This window comes from Cynocephalus volans, chromosome 11 (genome assembly GCF_027409185.1).
Source record: "Cynocephalus volans isolate mCynVol1 chromosome 11, mCynVol1.pri, whole genome shotgun sequence".
Taxonomy (NCBI): domain Eukaryota; kingdom Metazoa; phylum Chordata; class Mammalia; order Dermoptera; family Cynocephalidae; genus Cynocephalus; species Cynocephalus volans.
In genome coordinates, this window is record NC_084470.1 from 10,824,091 (window position 1) to 10,842,731 (window position 18,641).

General features: G+C 38.3%; 1 protein-coding gene across 2 annotated transcripts in view; it reads left to right on the plus strand.

Annotated features, from left to right (window-relative positions):
* LOC134390402 (crooked neck-like protein 1) overlaps nt 1–17,077 on the plus strand; it is a 66,918-nt gene extending 49,841 nt beyond the window's left edge. Inside the window, exon 15 of one of the 2 annotated variants that reach the window (XM_063113699.1) lies at nt 17,014–17,077. In XM_063113699.1, coding sequence (XP_062969769.1) covers nt 17,014–17,061 — 48 coding nt within the window. In that variant the 3' untranslated portion in view covers nt 17,062–17,077. Of the gene's footprint in view, nt 1–1,701; nt 1,753–17,013 lie in introns of those variants that run through there. The other variant, XM_063113700.1, reaches the window with a different exon arrangement.
* Nucleotides 17,078–18,641: the final 1,564 nt, after the last annotated feature.

An 18,641-nucleotide genomic window follows, 5' to 3' on the forward strand; every position in this document is an offset into this window, starting at 1 on the left:
TTTGTATGATCATACCTTTTGTCAAGTAAGTTAACTTATTTTGTTTACTTGTGATAAATGTGAATGTGATGGGCTTACCTAATAGACATTATATCAGTGGCTTTCAAACTCTTCTATCCTGGATGCCTCAGAATTCACCAGTCCTTTCTTTTACCTTTAAAAGTCACCCTTTCCCCCACCCAGCTGTGATTTTCCCCAGTTAAACCTTTGTAACGATAAAAGAAATGGTTGAACAAACTTAGAAAAAAATGCTAACTTGGGGGAAAAGATAGAGTGTAAACCCAGGCTGGATGTTAGCTTCTGTCTCCAAATTGTAATAATGATTGAGATTACTTGCAAATTGTCCCCAGTTCTCAGCACTGACCTTCATCAGAATTAGGAGGAACAGACTTGAATACTTGATTTTTCCTTCTGAAAATCTGCCCCTGACCCATCATCACCTTCAAAAACAGTATCCGCACTATATTGCCAAGCCCCAGGCCAGATTTCTGCTTTGGTTGCTGTTATCTAGATTCCTTTCTAGTGCCTTTCCAAGTATCCAGGCTTCCTTTAGGACTGAAGGGCCTGCCTTCCTCTACCCCGTCCTTCCAGACATCAGATTTTGTACTCCAATGACTAGGACCTTGCTTCCTGTCAACAGATTTCCAGGAACTTCCTGTCTGCCTCCTTGCCTTTTGGTGCATCCACTAACCAATGTACTCTGCTATCTATTGAGCTATTTAATGTATAGCCTTAGCCCATCTATTACCAACTGATCTGTGGCACTCTTTCATTTATTTATTCATTTGTTTAATAAATATGTTCTGAATGCTCACCATGTACGAGGCACTATGACAACACTGGGGATATAGGGTGAACCAGACTCTGTCCTGTTCTCAAGAATACTAATTCTCTTGTCAAAGTGATTATCAGTGACAACCACTTCTCCGCCCCCGGCCCCCACCTTTTTTTTTTGCAACAGAATTCTATTTTTCAATTAAAATCTTACAGAACAATGAAAAGTAAAGGCCAGAGTCAGATTGTGAGTCCATTTTGTTCTGTCGCAATTTCAAAATCTTTCCTGTAGCACTCCAGGGATTCCTGAATATCAGGATTCCCTGGATCTGATGTATTTCCTGCTAGACTCAGTTTCTATTCCTGCCACATCTCTTCTGGTTTCTTGGCCCACTACAGTGGGCAGGTCTTGATTTAATTCTCTGCCTCCATCTGCACCAACCTTAAGCCCCTGCTGCACATATCCAACCATTCCTGGCTGCATCCCAACATGTGGCATCCAGATCAGCATAGAACATTTAGAAGAATTCAGTAAAATATCAAGAAAGAAATACTTTTAATGTCTCTAACTTATAGATACTTTGTAAGTGGGGATGGGGGAGTGGCGCAGGCAGCTCACGGTTTTAGAATGGACTTGTCTTTTCACTCCTGCTATGAAATCTGGGCCAAATTTCAGAATATGTTCCATTTAAAAAAAATAGAAATAGAAAAGAACATATTTTTCTTCAATCAAGAACACAGAGGTGACAGAAATATGTAATCACATGCAACAATGACCCAAAATCCTATTCTAGGGAAAAATTCTGTATATTTTCCTCTCCTTCACATCTCTCAAAAACATACTGAAAAACACAAAAGATAAAGAAAAAACTTTTTTCATTATAATGCTTATCTCTCACTCACTATTCTTTTCCTCTCTTGAAATAGCCTTAAGAGATCTCTTCAGAAGAACGTAAGATCCTCACTGGGCCTCACACAAGGTGAATAAAGCTGTAGCAGCGGTTGCCTCTGGCTGGAGTAAAGGAGAGTGCAAGCATGTGTCCTTCCATCACAGCTAAGCTGTTTTGTACAGCACCCTCTTTCCTATAGCTCTAGAACATCCTTGAGTTTCCTGAGCCAGGACAAGGTGCTCTCCAGAGAAGCTTCCATTCTCTAGGGAATGGGTACCACCATCTGGAATGGTAGTTTCTTTCTTACCATTTTCCTCTGGAACAAAGCTTTGTCTAAGGCCTGAGCCTGAGTCTAGAAATGAAAGAAACCCACAAATGTTCTTGGATCACTTGCACATTTCTTTCTTCTATTTTTTGGTCCTTTTCTGAGGAGCTGCTACTACCCTGAAAGGAATTCAGTGTTTAAGATCTTAAGACCTTGCAAATAAAGGGAAACAAAAATTTAAAAAATCAAATTTCTAATTAATATTCTTCGTAATTGTGGTGTAACGGTGTAATTTTGGATGCTCCTAGTAAATAGAGACCATAATCACAAAGATTAATGAGGGTTACCAAAGGTGGAAAATCCAGATGCTGGCAGAATTCCCATTCTCCAAGTTATAGTGAAACAGCAGAGAAATATGAGAATAAATATGGTAATTAATAGAACGGTCACACTTGGTGTCCAATTCTGAAGTTACTTTTGAAATGTGATAAACTTCTAAATACATCCTTAGAATTTAGAAGAGAATTCAATCAGTAAACAAGCTTATTGAAAATTTTCTCTGTTTAGCAGTGAGTTAGGTGCCCAGAGATGCTGGGTAAGAGCAGGGCTCTGTCCCTTAGTCTCAAGTTGCTTATCATATATTCAGGGGATGAAAACTAATAAACATATTGAATAATAGTGGTCAAGACAGCACTATGCTATTAAAGCACTAAGTTGGACAGATAAACATAACCTCCTCAAGTTTTGGGCCCACAACTTTTCTAACACAGAACTTGGATTGGCACTAGATAAATGTCAAACATATGTTTTGAAGAATGAAAAATAATGAGGATTGTGGAATGAATTGTCACTGGAGAGAATTTTTAAAAAATGAATAAATAAGTAAGCATGATGAAGAGTGTAACGTATTTCCAGAAAATGATATTAAGTTAACAGACATGGATTCACAGATAAAGTGAAGACCAGCCTAATTTGAATGGAATTGTTTTTATATTTTTTAAACAAAATGCAAGTGTACTTGAAAAAGTTCATGGAAAAATAGTATTAAAAGATAATACGAATCTTTTATTGGACTTTTCAAAGACCCCTTGTATAATACCATTCATCAGACATACTAACGGTATAGAGATAATGAAAGAACACCCAGCTCAGGTTTTCAAGACACCCGGCTCCAGTGGATACAAAGTGAGGAGCTTTGAAGTTAAGGATGAAAAGGCTGGGTAGATTATAAACCCATTTACAGTTACGGGTACTGAGAATACTATTATCTACCTTCTCTTTTAAAAGATGTTAAGACATGTTTTCAGAAAGTATAAAAGATTATAGAAGTATGCTGGGTCTATAAAGTTCCAAGCACAGTCTTTCAGAAAACCTTGAGAAAGCTTCCAAATTGTCAAGACTTATGGGACGGAACGTAGGGTAGAAGAAGAGGCTGTGCTTACAGATGGGCGTAGAGCCCTCTCTCATGCTGGCTCCTGTTTGCTTTATAGCCTGGTTTTCTATGATGACTGTGCTAGTCTGGAAAATGTTTTGGGGTTTTAAATGGATTCCAATGGAGGGCAAAGAATGAGCCAAGGCAGACCAGTCCTCCACTCTGGCTGTACATTAGAATCACCCGGGAAGTTAATTTTATATATGTATATATCTTTGTCTATGTATAGAGTTTTGGTCTGTGGTGGAGCTCAGGCATAAGTCTTTTTTAAAAGCTGCCCAGGGATTCTATTATGCAGCTGTCAGGTCCGCCACCGGCTGACCCGAACAGCCCTAGCCTCGTTCCTTTTGGTGGGCAAGCGAATGGCCCGGATTCCTCTTTCCCTCCTGTCCCGTTTGGAAGGAGACGGGGAAGAGAGCCGTGAAGAGAGGTGAGCACACCGCTGGCCCCAACCAGCCTGGTTAAAGGACACTCAGACACGGCGGGGGTTCTGTCGAGCAGTTCCGTTTATTATCACACAAGCACTTGCTTTTAAAGGCAAATGGGGAAGGGAGGTTTTTTACATAATCCTATCAGCTTAAAGGTCAAGGGCATGCATCCTGTCTCAATGCCTAGCTATTGCAACCACGCAGTGTTCACAAGTGCAGAAGCTCGTATTTGGCCAATAAGGGCTAAGGCAAGGTCCCCGCAGATACTCCCACCCTATTTCCTCCCGGCACCATCTTAGGCTGCCACGTTAATACACCCTTGTGGGCCTATAATGGTGCCACTTGTAATGTCACTTAAGGTGGCGTTAGTTTTTAAGGCCCGACATCTCCCCCTTTTTGTTTTAATAACGCAGCTGGAAGCGGCTAACCTTCCCAGCCTCGCCTCCGTTCCCTCTGGTGGCTGTGCCTGTCTTAGGTTGTTTCCCTCTGGAAATCTTACCCAGAGAGTCATTGACTATCCAGCCAAGCGGGGGCGGGGCGGAGCCTTATAACTTGGTGTTGATTTTTTGAAGGGCCATATTGACCCAAGGGCTGTCAGGGCTTTCATTATGGGCCACCTCCTGTACCACCTGGGTGAGCATTACGAGAGAAGTGGTGTTGCGCCTTATAAGGGACACTACCTGGCAAATGGCGTAAGGCCACAAGATGATTAAGACAAGGAAAATGGCTAGGGGGCCCGCCAGGGAGGACAGCAGGGTGGTGAGCCACGGGGAACTTGAAAGCCAGCTTTGGAACCAATTACTATTGGCTTCTCACTCTTTTTTTACACTTTTCTAGCCCTTCTCTAAGCTTAGCTAGGGAATCCTTGACCACTCCAGAGTGGTCGGTGTAGAAGCAGCACTCTTCTTTGAGGGCAGCGCATAATCCTCCTTTCTGTAAGAACAACAGGTCTAGTCCGCATCGATTCTGTAAAACAACTTCAAAAGTGATGTTAGCAATTTTTTTTTTTAAATGTGATACAGACACCTCCAAGCGGCCAAGATCTATGTCCACTGCCTCCCTAAGGGAAGCTACCTGTTGATGTGCCAAGGCTATTCCAGCGGTCCCAGTACCCGCTCCAATAACTCCCAAGAGGGAGCTGATGGCCACCACAGCTGCCCCTGTGGCCCGCTTGTTTTGGGTCCGTTTATTTTGGGTTTTGGGGGCTGTGAGATTTGCCACAGTGCTGCAAAAGGGTTTGTTAGCACCTACGCAGGAACCTTTGCCAAGGACCCGCAGGAAGGAGAGTCCAGGGTTGGTGGCATTGGGCAATGCTACTGCTTGATTTATCTCTGCCTGCACATGGCACTCTTCTTTAAAGAAGGCGCAGAACTTGATAAGCAAGTTTGCGGGGAGAACAGCCTTACAGAGCATTTTCCACTCTTGGGTTGTGCAGGGTTGGTGCACCAATCCCTGGAGGATGGTTTCTGCCCATGGGGAATAGGGCCCATCCTCTGCAACAGCCATTTTCAGCTCTTTAAGGTCATGAGCTTCCCAAGGGTCCTTTTTCCAACGTAATCCTTTTTTACATCGGGAGCAAGTTGTGGTAGGGAGTTTTTTGCCTTTAGCCTTGGGACATTGGCTTTTAAAATGACCTTGTCTTCCGCAACCAAAACATTGTCCCTTGAAGGGTGGGGAAGTATTGTTTCCTGAGGGGATCAGGGCGGTAAATGCCTTGAAGGCTTCGGTTAAGTTTTGTGTCTGAGCCTGCAAGGCTGAGGAGTCCTGGTCTCAGCAACAGCCTTTTTTAGTTCTTTTACAATGTTGACCGGATAGGCCTGAGGGGCCGCTTCCCCCCACGGGCTGCAGACAGCTGGGGGTTCCCAGCGAGCCATGACAGGGAAAACCTGCGGCTCTGCCGGGGGTGTTTTTAAAGGTGGGCTAGCCTCCTCCACTTCTTCAGGTGCCGCTTTCTCTCCTTTGGCTAAACTTTGGCGGGATGAGTATGCCGGGAGAGGAGGGTACAGGGTAGGGGCATAGGTATCACTCAGTGGCTCAGGGCCTTGCACTGGCAGCTTTGTTTCCTTTTTTCTCTCCACATCGAACTGCGCCCAATCCCTCTCTGCCCCTTCCTGATGCTCGGGATGGAAGCAAAGCTTTAGGGCAGAGATGGTTGGGTAGAACCCTAAGTTGGGGGGGGTGTCTAACCCATGACCAATCTCGTTCTTTCTGGCCAGGGTCTGAACCCAGTCCCAAGTCTCATACGAGAACAAGTTGGACGAAAGTGCCCAAGGGGCCACTTTCACCACATGACGCCAGGCATTGGTGGCCGTGGAGTCAGATATTTCTAGGCCTCTGCTTTTTAACATGTACTTTAGAGCCTTGCAGGCTGTTTCATCATTCTTTCCACACACGCCTCGCATGTTGCCCCGCGAGGAAGGGACAAAGGGAAGCAACAGGGCAGAGAAGTGCGGGGACTTCCCCCTTTTATGGTACTCACCCTGACACACAGGCATATTACTTCACAGCGAGGCGACTACCGTGGTTGTGGGGGGCCACTCTGCTGGCTGATCACCCTTCGTCGACCTTCTTTCAGTACCGAGCAACTGGGGGCCTCACTTGCTCGCCTTTCACCCATGAGTTTTAAAAAACACCTCACACGGGGCACCACTCTGTTGGGTCCACCGCCAGCCGACCCGAACAGCCCTAGCCTTGTTCCTTTTGGTGGGCGAGCGAATGGCCCGGATTCCTCTTTCCCTCCGGTCCCCGTTGGGAGGAGACGGGGGAAGAGAGCCATGAAGAGAGGTGAGCACAGCCGCCGGCCCCAAACCAGCCCAGTTAAAGGACACTCAGAGGCGGTGGAGGTTCTGTCGAGCAGTTCCGTTTATTATCACACAAGCACTTGCTTTTAAAGGCAAATGGGGAAGGGAGGTTTTTTACATAATCCTATCAGCTTAAAGGTCAAGGGCATGCATCCTGTCTCAATGCCTAGCTATTGCAACCACGCAGTGTTCACGAGTGTGGAAGCCCATATTTGGCCAATAAGGGCTAAGGCAAGGCTCCCGCAGACACTCCCACCCTACTTCCTCCCGGCACCGTCTTAGGCTGCCATGTTAATACGCCCTTGTGGGCCTATAATGGCACTGCTTGTAATGTCACTTAAGGTGTCGTTAGTTTTTAAGGCCCGACATGTAGCCAGAGTTAAAAAAACAAAAACAAAAACGGGACGACTCAAGGACAGTAACTAAAGAACCACTGCTCTGAATGTTAACTGAGATGATTATCTGCTCATCTGGTAAGTCTTTAGGAAATTGTGATTGAATTGAACTAGTTCTTTATATTTTGATCCTAGAAGAATATCAGTTTCTCAGGAGCCCAAAAGTCCACTGATTTATTTTGCAAAGAATATTTAACTTTATATAATACTTTATGATCACCTTTGCTAGCTCTGTCTTCCTCTCCCCTTCTTACATCAAAAATAACTAGATTTCATTTGATAATTGGTCCATGCAAGTTTTACTCATTGCAGCTCATTGGTTATTCAATATCTTCTATCCAGGAACTTGTAAGGGGTAGGCTTTATTACACTAGGAGTGCATTTAAGAAGCTGAGTCAAAGGGATTCCAAATGTGTTTGCAAGGAATGAACGGTAGGAAGATGGTAGGAGTTCAATGGTAATGATGACCAGATTATCCCAGCTGTATTCCCCTATTTGATGTGGCTGTGCTCTAAAGTCCCTGATACATTGTTGTCTTCCCTGAAGAATCTGTGGTCTCTTTATGCACATGGGCATTTCTTGGTGTAGAGACACACAAACTATTTTCTGTATGTTTCTACTCATATATTTCATTCATATAAAATATATCTTGTATGTATACATTTACAACATAACCAGACATTAAAAATTATCATTTATACTATCACAATTATAATTTTCTTTTCCCTGTATTTTTTATTCTCTTTTCTCTCTTTAATTGGATTCTTTTTCTTCTCTCTACCCTTTCTTCACTCTAAACCCCAAACCCCACTTGAGTATTTATTTTTCTTATTTTATTTTCCCTCCACTCTCAGAAATTAACAAAGTCAGTGATCACAAATATCTCCAAATATTTACTTAACCCTTTACTCAGTCTTTGTTTTCAGTAATACACGTATGTTCTATACTGTATGTGTATCCATATGCACAGACATGGGAATAATTAGTTTTAAAAAATTAGTCTATTACTGTTACTGTTACTTAAAACATTCCCACAAGCATGTAAACTGCACCCCACACTGGTTCCCTGCTTTGGTGGAACTCTATGAATAAATTCCATTTTTAGAGTCTGCCAGCTTTCTAATTCCAGTCTACTGCACTTTGGAACAACATCTTTCCCTCATGTGTTGCATAATTTTTGTCTTTCTAGCTTTATTTTTATCTTTCTGTTTTGTCCAGCTCACCAATAACTTGGCAGGAAAAAATGGCCCATCTCATAGCCAGAGCTTCTTGGGGCTTATTCTGTAATTAGGTCAAATTATTTGAGTGATGATTAAAACAGCAAAACCTGCTTCAATAGTATTCAGTCAGGAGTATCATTATTTAAAATACATATTTGCACCCTAATTTTCAGAATGGAAAACACATGGGTACAAATGTAAGATTAAATTTGATTTTCTTTAAAGCAATAAAGTAGGTTTATTGTAGTGTCCTTTGGCATTTAAAGAAATACAAAGCATTGAGCTGTCAGGTTTTACAGTGACAATGCAGAATTATGAATTCTGATTTGAAGGCACAAGCACTGCAATCATTAACTGTATATAATTGAATTTATGTAATGAGTTGGCAGAAGGAATAGAAACAAAAAGTTGTAAATAAGTTAAATCATTTGAGAAGATAGCACAGCCCACCATTTTAATCCAGTCACTTTGCAAAATGAAGGCTGTTTGGATATGTTTCATCAAAAATAAAATTGACCAGATAGTCCACAGGTGATCAGTTCCAAAGCTTCCCCTAGAGTCAGCCCTTCAAATATTTATTATATATATGTGCATGTTTGCTTGGATCATGCATGATAAATTCCCAATTGAGGATTTTTGGAAACTGAGCTAGAATGTCAACTGAGACATCCTTCTGATTTGGACTAGGTTCAGAAGCAAAGTGCCTTCAGAGGCCAAAAGGGAGGGTGAGCGGAAGAGCAAACAGGAATGGACAGCCATGTTGCCAGCTCTAATATCCCAGTGCAACTATTTTGTGGACATCCACACCTTGCCTGCACAGGAGATAGGGCTATAAGTGTATGTCATTTTTTAATTACAACGGGGGTAGAAAAATTCCTGATGATAGGCTGGAAGGTGCCATTGCATTGTTATTTTTTCCTTTCCCTTCGTTTGCTGATTATGTGAGCCGGGCTCCTTTGCTAGCTGGTGATAAGCAGAATTTCCATGTTCTCTGCATAATTAATCCATCTCTGTCTCTCTTCATGCCAACTCGCCCATTATCGCTGGCACATGCCTGAATTGCAAAAGAATCTGCTCTTCAATTGGAACTTATTGATATTCTAAGAAAAAAGAGAGAGAGAGAAGGGTGAAAAAACTGAAAATCCTTAAGTTTAAAGCTCAGATTTTTAAGTGGATTAATTTCGCTGCAATTGCAGCCATCTAAGGTGGGAAGGAAGGCAGAGCAAATTGAAAGCGTCTCCATGTTTACAGAATTGGGTCCAGAACACTGAAATGTACTGGCACAACTCTCTTTTAAAGTCAGAAAATTACCTTCATTTACATCATATGAGATACTTTTCTATGCTAGAAATACTCAAGAGATGTTCTTTAAATGCCTGCTAATGCTTGATAACATTTCTAACTTTCACTATTTTGCTAGACTTTGATATGACGTGATAGGAATGCCTTCCGGTAGAGAATATTACATCTCTCTTTATCACATATTAGATTACATCATCTTTTTCTTAATCATTCCCCAGTCATCTTTAAACAATGAAGTCTGTCATTGGCTATGTAGGATTTTGTGTGCTGATGGAAGACAAGGTTAGTCATTTATTTTTTAAGTCTACCTATGAATGAAATGTTTCTTTTTGTTTAATTTTTCTTCAAATACCCACAGACCTTGAATAATAATAACAATATAATAATCATAATAATTTCTCAGTCATTGTTTTGACTATTTTCCTCAGTCTTATGATAAACTCATTTTTGAGAGACTTGATTCCTTCTCATTTTAACTTGTAAATAGTTGCACTCTGAAATCTCCTTTGACTTAGAAAAGAGTGAGTAGTTGGTGTCATTCTACAAAGTGTGCATTCAAGAATCAAAAATACAGAAACTTCCAGTCCAGGATTCTTGCAGTTTCCAAACAGAATTAACAAATCTTCCTTAGTTGTTAATGTCTTATTTTTTGATCTTGAAATATATTGGATGTTGATTTCCTGACTCAAATCAAGCTCTGGCTAGCACTGAAAGTCTCCTTAATACTCTAGCATCAGCAATGCTTTTTTCCTGTAGTTTTAGATGCTCACAAATCTTCAGTTTATGCTGGTCTGCACAAGGCTCCTGTGCTCTTTTAGCTTAGAGAGAAGAGTTGCTAATATTGACAACGGAAGTAAATGTGAATTTTAATATTTAAAAATATTCACCATTAAGTGGTTTCTATGCATTTTGAATTCAGTAGAACTTCAAAGGGGATAATGATTTTAAAAATTCCAACTTAATTGGGAGACATATTTCATAGAAAAAATGCGACAATAAGCAATGCTATCCTTTGGAAATATTTGTTTCAGCTACAAAACAAGGATCTTAACAACTGCAGACCACCTTAACATAAAATACTGGCATTGGGTGCAAAGGTCTGTACTGTTAGTGACTGATTTAAACATGGACACTATTTTTTTTTCCCAAAAGTAAACCTAAATGAATAAAGAGGTAAGAAGCACATTTAAGAGGAAAATATTTTTATAGTCATAGTAAAATAAGAAAGTGATGTTTACTATAAATATTAGAACAATAGGTGATGCAATTTTAACTTAATCATCTCAATTGTAAAATGTTATATAATTCTTGCGTACCTAGAGCTTGGAAATAGAGTAAGTTGCTAGTTGCACATGGAGTAATTTCATACAGCCAGCTAAACACTTTAAAGCTATTTAAAAAATGAAATGAATAATGACTCTACTTAAAATAGATGTAGCAAAAACATTTCAACCATAAATAACAATTTCACTCACCTTGTATATTCAAACCTTTCACTTAAAGGTGTGAATTAAAAGGTCTTGAAAATTGCAGGTGTATTTGGAGAGAGGAAACTTCTCTTGGGTATTCTGTTTTGAAAAGAAAAATTGTGACTTAAAACTGTTATGTGCTATCAAATGCATATAGTTCATATTTTGAATGCTCTATACGAGAGTTATAAAACAATTGGGGATTTATAAGTTTTTTGAAAAATCATATTTTGTATTTCTGCTCTATAATCATTATGATCTTTTTCCATCTCTAATTAATAGTTGTAACTTAGTTCATATAGTTTTGCATAATTTTTTTTCTTGTGAAAAATGAGTTATGCTGGTCTTACTGTTATATTCTAAATTCCCTAGGTATTTTAAATAAATTTAAGGTATCACATTTCTAATTATTACCATATGTGTAGAGCAAGAAGAATGATGCAAATGGTTTTGAGATGACCTCTGTCAGATGATGGGCTAAATCAAACAGCAGCGACGATGTGTGTGTGTGCACGGGTGGGTGCACTTTTGTGTGTGTTTTGTAGTGTATTGGAAAGAAAGACTGATGCAAACTGAGATGTTTAGAGGGTGATAGGATCTGTTCAATAAGCTGTGATATCTGGTTTTTTTAGGTTTAAATCATAATGCCCCATCTAAAAGTAAATTAGCTGTTTTTCATGATGAAGTAATTCTTAGTACCCTATCCCAAGAGAGGTGCCTATTTGTGGTGTCCTCATTAATGTTATTGTCATGCCACTCCCACTTTTTTGGTATCTATATTTCAGGAGAAATACCCCAGTCCTCTTCACTGAGAGCTATAGTTCACTCATGTCCCTTCTGAAAAGTGCCATCTAAAACTGAAGTCTAGGTCTGGTCTGACCACTGGACAATTTCAAAAGGCTGTTTCCTTCCCTGTTCCTAAGTCTCCTAAGCCACTTGCATGTTGCTCAAGTTTTTGGTTTATGTTCCACTATTCATCAGCTAAATCCCTTAGGTCTTTTGTCATGTTGAAACTGTTAGTCAGTTATGACATGCCACCCATCCCACTATTTCATCTTCTGTAATTATCAGAGGAATTCAAATTGAAGAAACAACTTGATAGCAGTTCCAAGTTGCCAAAGTGTTAAAAAGAAGAAATGGTAGTACACTGATCATGAATTAATTAAAATGCAGTAGTTGCTGCAACAGACAACCCCCCAAAATGTGTAATGGCTCAAAGATAAAAGTTTATTTCTTATTCATGTAAGATCTCTCCTCAAACTAATGATTCAGGTCTCAGGATCTTTGCATCTTGCAGTTCTATCATTTTTAACTTGTGACTTTCAAAGTTACTCCATGGTGAAAGAGGACAGCATGGAAAATCAGACATTGGACACTCGCATCTCTTCCACTCTTTTTCCATCAGCTGTAACTTAGTCACAGAGCTGCTCCTAGCTGCAAAGAAGTGTAGTCCAGCGGTGTGCCCAAGAAGAAAAGGAAGCGCATGTGGTATTCAGCAGTCAGTCTCTGTCACACATAGACTGTTTGTGAGAGTATAATTGAATTTATTCTAGGTACCACTAAACACAACGTTAGGGATAGTTAATGACATGAAAATGCACTCATTTTTAAATGAAATAAGCATGTTCCAAAATAGAATATCATCATATTACAATTTCATTTTTAAATAGATTCACAGGTATATATATAGTTATGTATATGAAGTATGTTTGCATATATATTATGAAGATATTCATACCTGGACATATGATACAAAGACTGTAATGTTATGGTGGGATTACAGATCACATTTCCTTCTTATCTTTTTTTTCTTTTTCTATTTCTAATCTGTCTACATTAGTACATACTATTTTTCAATAAAATTACACTTGCAAATCTAAATATTATTTAGTCTTATCTCTATTAAATTTTATCTTTTAGTTTTCTAAAAAACTTTCTTCCATTTGTCAAAATATTTTTCTATTATGATTTACCATCCTACATATTTGTATTCCATTCTAGCTTTGTTTCATCTGGAGTTCTCAAAACATGTCATACATTGTATATTAGTCAATGATCCAAACAAACAGGGTATGTTTGACATGACATTAGTATTCTTGTACACTTCAATCAATGAGTAAATAATGCTGATAGCAATTCATTAACCAGCACTACTTGTTTTTGTCTATCCAACTGGAACAAATATACATATCTGTAGTTTCCTAAAGTTTGTTTCTCCACCTTCTCCTCATTTGAGACATAATAGTGACAAAAACGTTAACATTTATTTCATCCTAACTTAGTGCCAGACAGTGTTCTAACTACGATACAGGTATTTATTCATCCAGTCTTCCCAACAAGCCCATAATGTGGGTACTATTACAATCCTTATTTGGAGATGAGAAGGTACAAAGAAGTTGGATGATTTGCCCAAAGTCACGTAGTAAGTAGCAAAACTAGGAAGTCTAGCTCCAGAATTTGTTCTTTTAATCACCGTGTTCTATTGTCTCAGTCATCTGTAGGGATGTTAATTGTTTTATATAAGTTTGTACAAAAGGCTTCAACATGATGTGGCCATATGCTGTAGTAAAAGTTGGCCTGTTGTATTGTGTACATAGTCACAAGTAGGAAGTGGAAAAACCAGAATACACTGTTGTCCTGTTTCTAAGATATTTATGCTAATGGAAATTGCATTAGTGGTGCATGTCTTATTCTTGGTGAACCTCTGCTGACTCCTAATGATCATTGTTTTCTTTTCTAAATATTTTTAAAACCAACTTCAAAATAAATTCTACAATTTTTTAGGTGTATAAGAATAATGGTTCCCTGTGTCTAATTTCACCTTTTTTAAAAAAACTTTTTTTTGAACAGCATTTAACTGTCTTGGGCTTTCTGGCACCTCTTTCATTGAACATTCCACAGAAATTACTACTCCTTCCAAGCTCACGCTGAAACTTCTTTTAGTGTTGTGGGATGTGATTTTGGGGGCGGAGAGGATGTAATTCCTTTTTACAGTATCTGAGCAACTTGTTGTCCACTCACCTACCTTGGGTTTCAATTCCTTCAACCATGCTTATTCTACCTTTCCCAGTTTAAAAGTTATTCTCATTGATAAATGGGAGTGAAAAAGAAGAACAGTAGTTTCCCATCACTTGTTAAATTTACATTGCCTATTCTGTGAGATGGACCAATCCCTTTATTGTTCTTCTTGCTCCAGATATATGTAAAAAGGCCATTATTATTATCATTATTAACATCAAAATTAGCATTTTAAAGTCTCATTACCTTGTAGATTATAATATAATTTTGGATATAATCCTTAGTTGTTAATACAAGTTTTGGGAATGCATTTCTGTGTGTATGCCTCATTCAGTCTTTCACAGCCATCATTTAAAGTTCCAGTTTGTCAGAGATAGCCCTAATGAATCAGTTAGTACAGCAAACAAGTGTCCGTTTTCAAGAGCATTCTTCCACTTCATAACTCACATGTACATAACACTACTGGTTCATTATGAAAGACGGTTTGCATTATGCCAGCCTCTATAGATGGTACAGTATTCACATAGGAAAGAGCCTACTGCTTTGCTGGTGCGAGCATCCAGCCACTTTGGCCACTTCTCAGCTGATGCTTCATTATATTATTTACAGGTGAGACCTATGTTGAAATGTGTTTTAATGATGTAGAAATGCTTTCATATTGGCCAGTACTCCAGTATTTGCTCAGTGGTATTTGGTTTTCTTTTGTCATTTTTGATCAACCAATTTATTTTCGCTTTCAGCACAAATATACTTCTAACTAGAGAATCCATTTATCATTGAAATATATACAAGGAAAAAAGTTTGCTAAAGTGAATCTGTCACTGTCTAGGGTCTAACCTTTTTATTTTACCTAAAACAATTATTTTTGCAACACAATTTTTGATATCTGAGTGTGGGGGAAATAAAGCCATCATGTCATAGCAAAATAGGTGATAACTAATATATTATCAGGGAATAGACTCAACTTTTTTTTATACTTCTCCGTTTTTTTCTTAAATTTAATTGAAACATATTGATTGTACATATTTATGGAGTACAGTTATATTTCAATACATGTATACAATGTGTAGTGATCAAATCAGGGTAGTTAGCAAATTCATCATTGGAAGAATTGATTGTTTCTTTGTAGTAAGAACATTTAGGCTCCTATCTTTTAGCCATTTGACAACATAAAATAAATTATTGTTAATTATAGATGCCTAGCATTACTGTACACCAATAAAACAATCTAGTTGTAATTTTGTGTCCATTAACTGACCTCTCACTACCCTCCCACCTCCTCTTTTCTGCCTCTAGTAGCCACAGTTCTATTGTCTGCTTCTAAAAGTTCAACTTCTTCTTCTTCTTCTTATTATTATTATTATAGCTCTCACCTATGAGTGACAGCATGTGGTATTTCTCTTTCTGTGCCTGGCTTATCTCACTTAAGTTTCTCCAAGCTCATCCATGCTGCTGCAAATGGCAGAATTTCATTCTTTTGAATGGCAGAGTAGTATTTCATTGTGTACATTTTCCTTATCCAGTCATCCATCAGTGGACATTTAGGTGGGTTCCAAATCTTGTCTATTGTGAATAGAGCTGCAATAACCATGGGAGTGCAGGTATCCCTTCAACATCTTGATTTCCTTTCTTTTGGGTATATACCCAATAGTGGGATTGCTGTGTTGTATGGTAGTTCTATCTGTAGTTGTTTGAGAAACCTCCATACTATTTTACATAATGGCTGTATTAATTTAAAATCCCATGGCAGTGTATAAAATTTCCCCTTTCTCTGCATCCTCACCAGCATTTTTTATTTTCTTTTCGGTAATAGCCAATCTAATGGGGTGAGATGCTATCTCAATGTGGTTTTGATGTGTATTTCTCTGATGATTAGTGATATTGAACATTTTTTCATATACTTGTTGGCCATTTGTATATCTTGTTTTGGAAAATGTCTATTCAGCTCCTTTGCCCATTTTTTAATTGGATTTTTTTTATTGTTGAATTGTTTGAGTTCCTTGTATATTCTAGATATGAATCCCTTATCAGATGTGTAGTTGGTAAATATTTTCTTCTATTCTACAGGTTGTTTCTTCACTCTGTTGCCTGTTTCCTTTGCTGTGCAGAGCCTTTTTAGTTTGATAAAAGCCCATTTGTTTATTTGTTTCTTTCCACTTTTTTGCCTGTGCTTTGAGGTCTTACTCATAAAATCTTTGCCCGAGTCTTATGTCCTAAAGTGTTTCCCCTGTGTTTTATAATTTTGGGTCTTATGCTTAAGTCTTTAAACCATTTTGAGTTAATTTTGTTAAGTGGTGAGAGATAGGGATCTAGTTTCATTTTTCCACACATGGATATTCAGTTTTCCCAGCAACATTTATTGAAGAGGCTGGCTTTTCCTCAAAGTATGTTCTCAGCACCTTTGTCAAAGATCAGTTAGCTATAAATCCTTGGATTTATTTCTTGGTTCTGTATTCTTTTCCATTGATCCATGATATGTTTTTATGCCAGTACCATGCTCTTTTGGTTACTATAGTTTTGTAGTATATTTTGAAGTTCAGGTAGTGTAATGCCTCTACCTTTATTCTCTTTCCGTCAAGATTGGTTTGGATATTCAGGGCCTTTTGTGGCTTCATATGAATGTTGGGATTTTTTTTTCTATTGCTGTGAAGAATATTATTGGGAATGCATTGAATCTGTAGATCTCTTTGGGTAGTATGGTCATTTTGATGATATTAATTCTTCCAATCCATGAACATGGAATGTCTTTCCATTTTTTGTGTGTCCTCTCTAATTTCTTTCATCAGTGTTTTGCAGTTTTCATTGTACAGATCTTTTACCTCCTTGGTTAAATTTATTCCTAGCTATTTTATTTTGGGGGGTAGCCATTGTAAATGTGATTGCTTTCATGATTTCTTTTTCTGCTAGTTTGTTGTTTGTGTATAGAAATGCTACTGATTTTTGTATGTTGGTTTTTTATCCTGCAGCTTTAGTGAATTTGTTTATCTGTACTAAGAGTTTTTTTTGGTGGAATCTTTAGGTTTTTCTGCCAGAGACCAGCTCTGCAGGATTCACTGGACCTGAATAGGTAGTGTGGATTCGGTGAAAAAGAAGAGACGGACCACAGATGTCTAGTGCAAGTGTGGACAACAACCACAAAAATCTTGCTTTATTTATATGTTTTTACCTAATCTTTTACACATTGATTTATCTTTCAATCAAAGCATTTTTTATTTTGTTTCTATTGAAAAAGAAAGGTCAAAACGTTCCAAGGCACTCATGCTGTGACAAAAACATCTACTCATGCATCAATAGTTCACCCCAAAGCCTGTGACTCATGGCCAGGAAACTATACAATAGCAGAATGCTTGGCTTTAAAGAGCATCAGACTTTTAGTTTAAACTATAATTCCTAACCTTCTTAACTTAAAATTTAACCCTTTTTAAATCTTACTTATACTTACTACTCTTAATTTTAATAACATTGATTAGTTAAGATTAACAATTTAATATTGCTTATACCCTGTATTGATCATTTTAATTTATAATCAAAATCACAATGTTTATACCTTTTATTTCCCTGCCAATAGACTCTGGGAACAGCACAGGGGACAAAGTGAAAAGTTAAGTGATCCTACTCAAACTAACAAAAACACACCATATCATTCTTATTATTACTAAAGAAAGAACATGTTCTTGGTAAATCAAGTGAAACTGTGGGAGTGGGAGAAACAAAGAAATCTGTAACTGGTTGTTGATCAATTAGTTATAAACACCACTGCACCCATACCCACCATCTCCCTGGTGGAATGTGGATAGAAATCCAACATACTTTATTCTGCACGTACAAGAGCATGACCACAGCCACAATGGGTCCATGCACTGATCACTAACAAGGAAGATTAAGACAAAATTAAATGGAGCCAACCCATACCGGGAACATGCATCAAAAACACCTTTAGTACTGACAATGCCCGTTAAATAAACCAGTTGTATTTTAACATGTCCTTTGAGAAACTCCAGGGAATTTCCCAAAGCCATACAAAGCCGAAAAGTTGGGCTGTTTAATTCTGGGAAGCCTTGTCAAGCAATCAAAGGTGAACAAACAAGAACTTCCATGGAGCTGTACCACACACATGGAACCCCCTTGTAGCCCGCAGAACAAGGAGTATCACTCAGGCTCTCATGCCGTTCCCTATAGCAGGATGGCTCATGGCATTTTTCCATATGTAAGATCACGTCATCTGCAAACAGGGATAATTTGACTTCCTCTTTTCCAATTTGGATGCCCTTTATTTCTTTCTCTTGCCTAATTGCTTTGGCTCAAACTTCTAGTACCGTGTTAAGTAGAAGTGGTGAGAGAGAAAAAAAATCCATTTTCTAATGCTGAGATTATTTATACTTGTGATTTTATAGTTAGAATTTCTTTAATTTAGAATTTTCTAGCATTATTAAATTATCTTCCTTTTTAGATACTGGCTATGAAATTGTTGCTATAATTTGACCTGAACTGTCAAACTTTACCGAGTATTTTCCTGAGTATTTTGACCTTTAAGAAAACATGATGGTATATTTTTCTATTTTTAAAAAAACACGATGGTATACTTTTCATGATGGTATATTTTCTTTATATTTCTATCATGTGTACTTCTCAGAATGATTCATATTA